This window comes from Aptenodytes patagonicus, chromosome 5 (genome assembly GCF_965638725.1).
Source record: "Aptenodytes patagonicus chromosome 5, bAptPat1.pri.cur, whole genome shotgun sequence".
Lineage (NCBI taxonomy): Eukaryota > Metazoa > Chordata > Aves > Sphenisciformes > Spheniscidae > Aptenodytes > Aptenodytes patagonicus.
Window position 1 is genome coordinate 76091833 of NC_134953.1, and position 13033 is coordinate 76104865.

The following is a 13033-nucleotide window of genomic DNA, read 5'->3' on the forward strand; positions in this document are numbered from 1 at the left end:
CCAATACACAGTAGAACCATAGCCTTATGGAACAATGCTCCACAATCCCAAATTGTAGAGGCTACTTGCTTTTGTGGACTTGAATACATACTAGGCAGAATTTAGCTTTTAATATGAAAACTGTCATATAATTAAAACAAACCTACATTTGAAATACTGTAGTAATATAAATAAGAAACTGAAATTTAACAGCAAAACAAACTCATTAAAGCATTCCAAGAGACACAAAAAATCAGCTAGCAGTATGACAAAGACAAACTTACAAAGTTTCACTTGAAATACAATTTAAACTTAAGCACTTCAGTCCTAAATCACAAAGTCTGTAAGACTGGAAACCACTTGCTTTTGTCTCCAAAGGTGTCTTGTGGTCTGCCAGTGTAGTTTGTGGGTAAGCATGTCAATTCTAATCTTTTGTACCACTCCTGTAATCTAGGTAACACATACAAGCCTTGCAACATCCAACAGGAAGCAGAGACAGCTGCTGTGTAATATATATAAAGTGACTGCATGTACAGAGGGGTAGCGCATGAAATGCAGAACTTCAGCAGTTTATAAATCATTTAATTCCATTCAGTTTGAATTAAAAGTAAAGAGTGGCAAACTACAAAGAACCTCCTCCTTTTTTCCCCAGTATGTGATTTACGTTGAAATGAGTAACAACTAGTTCAAGATTTATCTTAGTCAGTTTTTCTTAAACCTTCAACTTTACTTAATGGAAACCCGTAACAGTCCAAACTTTCTATATATTCTTTTCCACATACAGTAACTGCTTTACTTCAGTACTACCTACTGAAGTGGGATACTCTCTCGAAGAGTAAAAATGTTTCACAAAAGTTGCTTTCACTTAACATTTCAGTGTCTATCAAAGGCAACTTCTGTGAAGTGCTAGCGTGAGAGTATGTAACCCATGGTACAAATCTTGCAGTGCCTGTACACTCATGCCATTTATGCTACATCAGTTAAAGCACATTAACTGTAAGGTCAAGTGACAGAGTACAGCGCTCACCAGACCTTATTTCTGTTGTGCCAAAGACAGGGCAACCAAGCTTGTGTACTTACTGACAGGAGTAACAAAGTTGCTTCACAGAAGCTACAGCCTGTTGGGGCTGCACAATGGAAAAGCATTTTAGATTAAAATCCTACTAAGCTAGAAGTCAAGAATGCTGTAGGCATAGCTTTAAGAATGGAAGGAAAATGGAGGAAGAAAGAAAATGCTAGGTGGAAAGATTTCAATTAATGAAAAGAACAAATGGCAATGGGACACAAATTTCTGAAAAGGCAAGCAGAGTGTCTAAGTCTAGTGCATATTAAAAGCTCTGAAAGAAGTTTACGTCATGACTTCCTGTTTGAATCTGTGACAATACTCAATATTTCAGGTTTTCACACTAGTTTCAGCCTTCAACAGTAAAGCCATAAGGCATAAGCATCTAACAATTTTGTGCCCAATAAAGCAACTCAGCCAATAAGGAAGAAAGGAAGTGTAGCACTAACCCCACACTAAATATACACAACTTTTCACAGGATTAGCGACTGGCTAACTGCAGTCTCTGAGTGTCCTTTCATTATGCACCAGCTGTTTTTCAAATGTTGATAGGTTGTGTAAAAGATTGAAGGATAACTGTCAGTATCTTTCTAGGGAATGAACATAAAAATGACTGACATATTTACTGAAGTTAAAATTGCAAGTTAATAATAATTGATTTACATGTACGTGAACTCTGAGTGAAGTTATGGCCACACAGAGGAATTTAAGTATGAATTCAACATTTTACATAGTAATGCAAATTATGTTAAATATTTTGATTCTAACCCGTATTTGGTTACTCAAGTTAGTGCAAAGAAAGAGCTGCGTGTGAGTAGATCTAAGATGGTGTGCATACAGCAGAAGTCTACAACACAAGTCTTGTTACAATGTTCTCAAAGCTCTAGCTTTTGTCTGTTCGCTTTCCTGAAGTGTTCATCAAATACAAGTTTAAGACCTACTGTGAAGTAGTCAATATACAATTCAGCTTACCATACTACAGAAATCCACTGGTTAGGTATAAGAGGAAGCAGGCAGGTATCTTGTTAGAACAAACCAAAAATCCAATACAGTAATTCCATTTATAGTTATTTTGCCTTATTTGAAAGGTAAGAAAAAAGGCATCATCTTTTTCTATGTAATTTACCTTGTACATTTAATAGCAATGTGCCTAATTGGTTCAGTTTTGGATGCCATACTACCAGTTTCCAGTATGTGCAGTTTTACTCAGTAACAGGAACACAACTTATATTTACTACGAACAAGTCTTCTTGTAATATGATTTGAAGACTGACTGTAGCGTTACTATTCCCAGATGAGTAATAAAAGCAGATGAAATTTATCCTTTAGGCTGCAAGCTACACCATATTTAAGATGCATGCAAAATTTTGAGCTCAGAAAAGGAAGACCAAAATTAATCAATGGACTCAGATTACAACAAAGGGCAATCGGTTGGAAGTTTTTAAAAGTATAAACAAAACTTTTTAAAAATAAAATTAATCATCTGAAGTTATATGCAGAGTTCTGATATGTAGCTGATTTAGGTTACCACACTGGAACGGGTGAGAGAAATATCTGAAATCTGAGGGTCAAACTATTCTTTACTACAAAGTCAAGAGGTGTTAAAGCAGCAGCCTGTTGCACCTGTGCTGTAGTAAACCCCCACCACCACCACCTTTTAGTGGAGAGAATTCAGCTTTAGACCCTGGGCAGCAACAGTGACCCTCTTTGCTGTTCTCTGGTATTCCTCACTGGTGTTCTAGGTTTGCCCTGTCCCTGGCTCCTAGCCTGGCTTGCAAACACCGATGGAACAGTAGACCTTTCACTGGAACTCTGTGATTAGGATGGATCGTGCTGTTGCCACATCTTGGTACCATCACCATCTGATGGATCCTATCACAGGATAGAATTAAAGTATCTAGTTCCTCCAGGTTCCACTGATAGAGGAACACATGCATTCAGATTGCTGGCCAAAGACATGAAATAGTGTTTATCAGAAGGCCAGAATATGGACTTAGTTTGCGGTTACTTATATTCAATATAGGATCTGTTTGTTATTTTGTTCCATCCTTCAGATGGAGAACCTGCAATTCTTCTGATGTAAACTTCCGTAAAAATGCAGTACTGCAGAGAAAAAAAAATGTTCAATAAGCAGAATCAACATTGATGGCCATGCCAAGACATTTAATCTTGTTTCAGACACACCCATCCCACCCCTTAAACTATAACTTTTGCATTAATTTATGTCCAGTTTAAAGTTCCACAATTACAATATATTAGATGGTAGCCATGCAGTCACCAAGAACTGTTCCTTTACCAGTGCCTTTTACATGTTAACCAGTTGGGAGGTTGTGGTCAGCGTGTCACATACACCATCACCCTATCTTCAGGAAGATGAATTTGCAAATTTGTAACGTTTCTTTTAGCTTTTGCAGAAGTAGAATCAAAAAGCAGCTAGCCAAAAAGCAAAGAGCATGGTCATTAGCAGATCTACACATGAAGACACTTCAGTGCAGATGTAAAAAACTTGGTTTATTTAATTGGTATTGACTAAATTATACTAATCCTAACATTTAGCAGTTGAGGGCAAACATTTTTGCCTCTTTCTATTGCCATTTTATTCAGATTTTGCTGTTTCAGGAAACACTGCGAGCAAAGTTCTTTACTAAGCAGCTATGTTAATCCAAGACTTAATTATTACTTATTAGCACCAACTTACCTATAAATACTACATACATTTCAGACTTAACCTTACATTATCTCAAAATCAGCACAGTGGGTTATGCTCAAAATAAAGGATTGTGCACGAAGTATTACTTTCCCTCCCTACTTTTTTATTTAAAAACTAGACAAATAGATATGTAATAGTAAGGGAAAAAAGTCATTCGTAAACAAGGACTTCCAGGCTTTAAGAAACTCTGTGTAAGGAAGCGTTCAGAAATGCTGCCAAGGTAGAACTTGGCTACTACATACAGAGTTTCTTCCTACTGTTTCTGTCTATTCTAGAATGAGATACTTCGTTCCTATAGCATTTACCTAGTTTGGAAGTTAAAAATTAAGCCACAACAAAGCACACATCTGGAAGAGGAGTGCTCTTCTACATGGAATTACTCAAACTCTACTATTGTTGAAATTCATATTCTCCCTAGCTGATATTTTCTTTCAATCAAATTAAAATGCTAATAAAGATTTGTCTAGACTTAACTGTTTAGGAATCACTGGTATTACTCAGAATTATCCTTGTTCCGTGAGCTGATGAACCTCAACTTCATTCCAACCTGTTCACATAAACTTATACGCATTAAACACGTACACAATTGTATGCCTTCATGACAATTGAGTTGCTCAGCCAGGCATGTGACAAATGCTTGTATAGAGAAAATTATGCAACAATTTTAAACCTACACTGAGCAGAGGAAAAAGTCAGTACAGTGCCTTATTTATTCATAACGCAAAATATGCAAAATACCTGGCTTTCTGGGAATTCTACAAGCAACATACTTTCTCATAAGGAACAAAGCAAGCTAGTTATAGTCCTTTAATGGAAAACGCTAGGTTATTGATTTTTAAATTTGTTTTTAAGTGAGCTTAATGATTGGTAAAGGTGCTGGACTGATGGCCCTAGAAACTACCCTCAATCTATAGCATAGACAGCAATCCAAGATCCTCCACTATGTTATAACTCTCAAGGGATTGGTCCTAAAAGGTTGAATCCACTAAGACTGTTATGACAACACTACCTACATTTAAATAAAGGATGTGTTTATTTAACAAAAGAAAAAAGGCAACAAACAAATAATTAGGTTGTATTGCTCTATGATACTATGGTTTTAAGCGACACTGTCAGAGCTGTGTATTAGAAAGCGTATGGAAACAGAAGCAGACTACAATGCAAAGATGACTGGACATTTTGCACACAGTGTAGTATTAGGTAAAGACATTTCTTCACAGTGCAGAATGAACTGAAATGAGCCAGTGAGCACAGTAGTTACGTAAGCCATTTTGGTTTCAGGACCTTCTGATCTTTTTAACTAACAGAAAGTTACTACAACTATTAGAGCAAGGAAGTTTGAAGATAGAAATTTCATAGGTTGAAGGTTTTGGCGGTTTAAAACTTAAAAATCTGTTAACTGATATTAAGCAAGCATCCTTTTTCTCTTTAAGCAATCTCGGTATACTACCATGTAAAATTCATCCTCACAACAGCAAGAACCAAAAAATCTACACATGAACTCTTCTACTTGCACAAATGCAGTTTAGCTTCTAACTAAATTAGCCTTAAAAGTTGTAGCAAATAAAGACATAAAGGGGCTTATTTTCATACACACAGCTCCAAATGCAGTAAATGCAACACAGTGAAATATGAGCAACTCATGAAATTAAGGAAAAAACCAAGACGGAACATAAATGCTGATCTCATTTAATGTCAAATCATGTAACTAAGCAAAGGGCAAGACTCATGTATAAGAGTTAGTTTTATTGCATTCATTTAAAATAACACAAAATCAGCTACTGAAGCTGTAATAACTATTAGATAAGCAAAACCTGCTACAAATGAAAGATAGGACAAAAGGTGCAAGTGATCAGAGACAGTAGTATTTTATCACTTACCTCATGATGCAGCTCAGCTATCTGATCTTTCAATTCTCTGATGTACTGGTTAGAATCAGATTTATTAAGCTGCCCTTGAATTTTTCCTTCTTCTTTCTGTTTTGGTTAAAAAAAAAAGAACCTTACTCAAATTATTCACGGATATACTATATTAAAAATTTTTTTTAACTGTCTGCATATTTTTGTCATGAACAATTCACAGACACCATCCAGCATTTTTCATCTGGTTGAAGTTACAGCAGGTATCTAGGGGTGTCAGTAGCTCAAAGCAAGTTGACCCTCTCAATACCAACCATAGTACAGGCAGGATTCTATGGAGGAGCATGAAGAATTAACAAAAGCTTCACAGGTGGAATTCACATCCAATGTACATGAGGTTGCATATGCAATTTAGTAAAGCATCCCTACAGAATAGTATCAATATATGGAACATATCTTAGCGTACATTATTTCTACTAATGTAAAGTTTTCACTTAGTAACAAGGAATTTCCCTTTGTCTCCAAGTGACAAGTAAACAAAACATGTTCTTTCCTTGCATTATAGGACATGCACTGGGAAACACTACATATGACAAGCCTTTTTCTCCCCTAAAAAACCAGTTGTAACATATAAAATATTGTGGTATTTATCATATAAGAGTTCCAGAGAGCATAAGTGAAGAGAGGTATGTCCCCTAGCACCAATACTGCGAGAGGTACAGAGAAAAATTGGCAAGTGAAAAAAGCCAGAGATGAAGAAGAATGTGCGATTTCCATCATTTGTCAATCAAATGCAGCTCCTAAGTTTCAAGATGCTCAAGAAGGCATCATCTGCACTTGAATGCCTGCAACACTAACTTTCAGCTTGTCTCTAAAGGGAATCCTAACGTTACTGAACCAAACTTGGCAGATCTGAGATAAATAACTAGTCTTGGTAGAGAAGGCAGCCCATGTCTTCAGTTTGCTACTAGTAAGTCAAGAGCAGCGGTTTGTTTTTTTTTTTCCAGCTGAGTAATTTCTGAAGCAGCCACCAGCTTTAGAGGACAGAAGCACCTTGATTTTATATAAACCTTTACCTTGACTGTAAGACACATACAACCAATATATTACAGAAATACAAATAGAATGGGAATATCTGGGGTTTTTTTCTACCTGTAGCTCATTTTGCTGAAGTTTTAATTATATATGAAGTAAGCAAACAGTTAATTTCAACAACAGGCAAGTTCAAAGTCATTTGCAAACAGAATTTAAATACCTTTTAGAATGAAAGGTGTCAACTGTTCTTCAAAATACAAGACAAAAAGCTTTAATGTAGAGGTTCTTTTAAAACATCCCTCTGAAATATCAACACCTGGTACATGTTCTGTCCTGGGGGAGAAGGGAGGAGGGACAATATACCACCTTCCAAACCCTTTTGCTGCATGAAGAGAACAACCTTGAGCTCTGTCAGTGTTGGCAATCTCAAAGCAATTTCTCTAATTTCAGACTTTGTTTTTCTTGCAGCAAGGTATGCGTTACAATATTACTTGAAAAACAACTTTGTCACATTCACTATTAATTCACAGAATCTGCAACATGGAGGCACAAGATCCTTTAATGCATAATTCCATATCGAACCTAGTTTCCAAGGCAACCTATGGCTCAAATTCACAAAAAAAATGATTAATATTAACAACATTAAGAATTGTTCCTGTCCTAAATAGGTTAAAAAAACCCCCCACAAACCCATCATCTCTCTTTACAAGGACGACTATTGGTATTGGAGAAACCAAAGCAGAAGCAACACAACCTGCAGACCAGAAACAATGCTGTTTACATCTGTATATAGAAAAAGCTTCATTGCTGTCAGAAACTAAGATTCCAGACAACGAGAATGACCTGATCTCTTGTGGTAGCAGGAATATATGGGAGAAATGCTTTCTAAATCCTTTCCCTCTGTTTCAAACCCTGACTTTTGCATTTAAACCTCTTGTTCTATGGACTCCAAATTACTATGTAAATCATACACTATAGTATCAAAAAGCAAGACTAAAGCAAGGTTTTACCATAAATAGAAGATAGGTGCCATAGCTCTTTTAAAATGAAAGTGTAATAAATAGCTGAGCTTACATTGAAACTGGATGCACAAGAGGACATGAAACCGGCATTCCCAAGTTAAGTCGGTATAAACTAACAGCAGAAACAGTAACATTTACTAGTTTAAGTTTGGCACAGCACAAATAGCTAAAAGCTGTTAGTGTATACCATATTGGGAGTGACTTTCATTATATTTAGGTGTTTTTATCGTTACTTTTTATTACATAAATAACACTGTAAAGTTAACGCAGATATCACAGAATAATCTGACATGTAAATTTGCTCATGGAAGAACTGACTCTAGCTCCAATCAGTTGGAGCTGAATGTAGGGTGTAAGCCTGGCTTGCAAGATCCTCATTATTAGTGAAGGGCAAAAAAGTTTCAGTTTTCCTTTCAGAACTTACAGATTTTGTAGAGCTGACAATTCACAAAAATGCATTCAGAACAAAAAAGGAACCCTGCAATGTCATTTTCTACAAACATACTTTTCAAAGAAAAAATCATGCTGTAACTTCCTCTTGCAACATTCAAAACACTAGAGGTCAGAAGCTGATCCTTTTAACTGGCTGCAACAGAAATAAGATATTTCTAGCTAACTAAATAAGCCCATGTTCTATAAGTTGAAGTCTGTCTACAGTGGGTAAATTGGAAGGACGACATAGGAGAAATTTTAGTACAAGGTATCAGAGTCTTCTTCATAGCTGCTGTTCATCTCTCTGAGCAACAGCAAAGATATATTCTACTTTTTTTTTTTAATAAGCTAAGTTGATCATGCCATTAATTTAGTTATTTAAAAGACACTCATGCAGGTGCAGTAGGAAACCACTGGAAAACATGCAGGGGTCAGACACTATAGCATTAAAGTATTTTTTAATTCTTACCAAAAATCATTTGATTTAGAGAATAAATAATAAGTAGACAGCTGAAAGTTTACATATTTCAAATGAACCAAAACATTTATTTTATAAAAAGTAGTTTTATCGGTCAGATTATGATCTTTAAGTTACCCAACATTCTTTAAAACTGTGAGAAGAGATTGTTATTTCCATCAATACATATATTTATTTTCATACAAGTACAAATTATTACTATGATCTGCAAAATTGTTTCACTTTCCAGCCACATTTCATATTTGCATTAAGTTCAGGTTACTTTCTAGCAATTTCCAGCTTCTGATGAGCATTTGTTAATCAAAGGCAAATTTTAATGTGAACAACTTAAATTTGGTAGTAATACTCTTTAACACTAGTTTTTCATTAAGGCAGCTTGACAGAAGTCAAAAAGAAAAATTGTTGGCAGGAAAAACTTCAACATGGCAGTTCCTTTTAAGATCACAGAAGGCAATATTAACAGCTTTCTCTATTATCTGTTGGTATCTGTCAAAGACAAATACTTTCTCCCAAAAATTCTGTCATTCTAGATTTGCTTCTCAACCTACCCTAGATTATACGACACGTTATCTATTACTTCCTGATTATCATAAAAACCTATTTCTTACTGCTTTTATCAAGTGATCTTAATATCATCCTAAAGTCTCTTTTAAGGAGTGTTGTCAGTGCATGTGCATCTTGAGATAGTGAAAACCTCCACCACTGCAAAACAAAGCCTATATTCTGCCCCCATGCAGGTTAGATTCCCACTTGTACATCATAATTCTAGATGACAGTAGATTAGTGCCAAAGCACAGCTATATGCCACTGTGATTGGTGAAAGCCCCAGAGACAGCAAGCACACTCATGCTCCAAACATGTATCAACACACATGGAAAATGCACAAAGGATTTTATGTTCATGTTTCATGTAGTAGCTTAATTAAGAAGGCTTGAGCAGCTTCACCTTGGATTTTTCGGTTTCAAATATAATACCATATTACATACATACAATTTCTAACTGTTGAGACTGATCTAGTCATGAGGCAACTGAGATTAACATCAGAGTTACCATTTGTTCTGAGTTCAGAATCTGAACTAAACTTGGCCAAGAAATAGAGGGACAGGGAATTAGCTAGGTTGCAAGTGACATGAAAGAGGGACAAACTGAAAAGTGAAGGTACAACAAGTACTGAATGGAACTGAAACAAAGGTAAGGACCTTAGACAATAACACTGATGGATTCTTGCAGATTTCATCTTCAGCCCACTATCTGCAGGATATGGCTGTTGCATTTATTTAGTTAGTTGATGCACTGCAGGACAACTGAAGATAATAATCTTCCAGAAATAACTACTATCATTCATTTGCTTCTCTGGAGATGCATGTTTTCCATTCTTCCTGTTCTACTGCTGCCATCCTTCATTTTACATCCAGGTATCATAACCCTCTAAAGAACAGATTAATTCATTTCTCCTCCTAAGGGTCCAACAGTATATGTTGAAAAGGTTTCTAGGCTCAGGCAGGAAGAAATCAGTCTTGTCTGGATTAAGTCTTGTCTGGCCTCAGCCTAAGAACCAGCTATGGCAGATGGAAGCTCAACTATTGAGATCAAAGGAGAACTTGAGTTGGGGAATAGAGGGCTACTTGCCCAAAGGACAGAAGCCTGCACTCTCCATGGTCCAACCCCAGTAGCCAGGGAGGCTGGAGCCCACATTCAGGACATTCTTGATATCCTTTTCTTGTCAATCCTAGTATTACTATTATTATTATTGCTAGCTTCTTGCTTCAAGTGTTGAGCCATGCAGATGTGCTGGAAAATACATGCTTTTAGGATGGATTGATTTGGCAAGTCTTTCACAGCTAAAACAAATTAATGTCAACTCTCTTAAATGGTAAGGGTGTTCAAGGGCAAAGGACATAAAACCCATCTTCTGTAAAACCACCAAGGAAAAAAGGGAGCTGACTGCCCTGCTCAAGGCCCTTCTATATTCTGAATCTGGCTTTAACTTTCAATTTTTTAAAATACCTAAAATCTAAGGGTTTCTGTTTCCATTAAATTAGAATGGACTATTTCAGTTAGAAAGGACCTACAACGATCATCTAGTCCAACTGCCTGACCACTTCAGGGCTGACCAAGTTAAAGAATGTTATTAAGGGCATCGTCCAAATGCCTCAAATACTGACAGGCTTGGGGCATCGACCGCCTCTCTAGGAAGCCTGTTACAGTATTTGACCGCCCTCTTGGCAAAGAAATGCTTCCTAATGTCCAGCCTAAATGTCCCCTGGCACAGCTCTGAACCATTCCCATGCGTCCTATCACTGGATACCAGGGAGAAGAGATCAGCACCTTCCTCTCCACTTCCCCTCCTCAGGAAGCTGTAAGAAGAGTGATGAGGTCACCCCTCAGCCTCCTTTTCTCCAAACTAGACAGGCCCAAAGTCTTTAACTGCTCCTTATAGGACTTCCCTTCCAGCCCTTTCACCAGCTTTGTTGCCCTCCTCTGGATGCATTCAAGGACCTTCACATCCTTCTTAAATTGTGGGGCCCAGAACTACACACAGTATTCAAGGTGAGGCTGCACCATAAATTACTAGACAGCCCCACTGACATAAGAAAAATTAAATTGCTTTCATGTAGCCTGAGTTAATTTAATTGAATGCTTCCTATTGTAGCATTTACTTCAGTAGGAACCGGGCATTTCACTCGGTATTGGTTTTATGCTGTGCTTGAATAGTTTTGTACTACTGTGTTTGAGTAGTTTTGTACTTCTGAAGAAAACACTCAGTTCAACTGTACTGGTTCAAAAGTGAATGTTAAGACTCCACTTACAATTTAAAAGTCATTAAGGTATGAACATCACACCTTTTAAAAGGAAATAGCATAAGCAATTAGTAATCTCTCTCTTCATGGGTTTTTTTAAACATCTAAGATTATATACATAGGATGTGGGTTGTTGGTTTGTTTTTTTTGAGGGGGAGCACTATTACAGAAAATCTGTGGTATTTGGGGAGATCACGACACCAAGAAGAATAGCTGGTCTCTAGGCAAATAATAGCCATTAAGTTTAAAATGAATATACAGTGAAAAAGGCAGGTAACATCAATAAGCAAAGTGTGAGTATTATCAGAACAGCAAAATAATGAAAGCTAGCCAATTCTGGAATCTAGGGATTTTGTTTAAAAAACCCACCGTCATACGTGAATGAATCTCTACATCCATTTCCCTGGGGTACTGCTCCTGCGTATTGGCACCACTGCAGTGCCTACCTTCTCTTCCCAGAAGGGTTTTTCGAAAAGTAATGCCAGTTGGTGTTACAATGTAATTAAAGATCCATCATCTCGATTTCGCTGCTTTTGAAGATTAATAACTCCTCCCAGTCGTATCGTCTCTTCCAACAGACCAGCTCCACCAGCACTAACAGGGTTAGAAAACCCTGTATCAGGGGAAACAAACACCCTACTGGCCAGGTATCACCTCTGCTCAAGGAAAAGGTACTTGTAACAGCGTAAGCAGCCAACACGCAATCCAAGCTCCTGCCTCAGAGGTTGTGTATAGAGGGAGTAGCATGGGCAGTGAAGCAGGAAGTGAGCCCTACAGATCAAAAAAGCAGCTGCTAAACCAGAACTCACTTAGGCCCCTTCAGTTTTGGAAGCTCTCACCTCTCATCCTGCTCAAGTACTAGAGCTGCTGTACTTGCATGCATACTAAGAGCTACGCTGAGAGCTCCTGAGAAGAAAAATCTGTTCCCCAAAAATTTGCTGCTTAGAATGAGGAAAATTTCTGCCCACAAAAAAGTATCAGTTGAGATTCATGGTTGTAGTATCGTACTTAAATCCTCCTTTGTCTGGCTTTCTAAGAAAAAAAAAGCTTTTCTGTACCTTCAAAAGAAGCAGCAGCTAGTCTCAAGAAACACACCTGATGCCTACTGAGAACTACTGAGCATGCAGAGACCTTCCAAACTCAATCAGCACAGGACCAGGATACACAGCTGGCAACACAAGAGTGCAGGGACAGACTGCTTGAAAGAATGCTGATCTTAAATACCTGAAACCATTATTGTATAGTACCCCCCAAAAATCAAGTATAGTAGTCATGATAAAACAAAGTTTAAATATTAAATAAATCAATCAATCACTGGAAACCACCTGGAACACACTGGAGGCCTTAAGCCTGCTTTTGCTGCTCGACCAAGAAAGGTCTAAGTGCAAGATACAGAAGGTCCATGTAATCAAATTTCAGTTGCAGGTGTTTCATCCCAAGAGGAGCACAAGCAAAGTTTTCTAACACACTCTTGATGATCACATCAGAGTAGGAAAAGAAATACATGTTAACAAGAAAGTAGGCCATTTTAAATAATAAGAAAGCATCTAGGGTGGTCTTCACTTTAATAACTGTGAACTTAAAAACAGAAAAACAAAACCAATGGTTTTATAGGCAGACAAAATCCAGGCACACCAGAGGGTTGCTGTTCCTC

The 13033-nt window shown here is 37.3% G+C and overlaps 1 protein-coding gene across 8 annotated transcripts in view; it reads right to left on the reverse strand.

Moving 5' to 3' along the window:
- EVI5 (ecotropic viral integration site 5) overlaps positions 1 to 13033 on the reverse strand; it is a 90852-nt gene that overhangs the window by 21378 nt on the left and 56441 nt on the right. For all 8 annotated transcript variants that reach the window (XM_076337739.1, XM_076337738.1, XM_076337731.1 and 5 more), the window contains one exon: positions 5633 to 5728. In XM_076337739.1, the coding sequence (XP_076193854.1) occupies positions 5633 to 5728 (96 nt within the window). The remainder of the gene's footprint in view (positions 1 to 5632; positions 5729 to 13033) is intronic.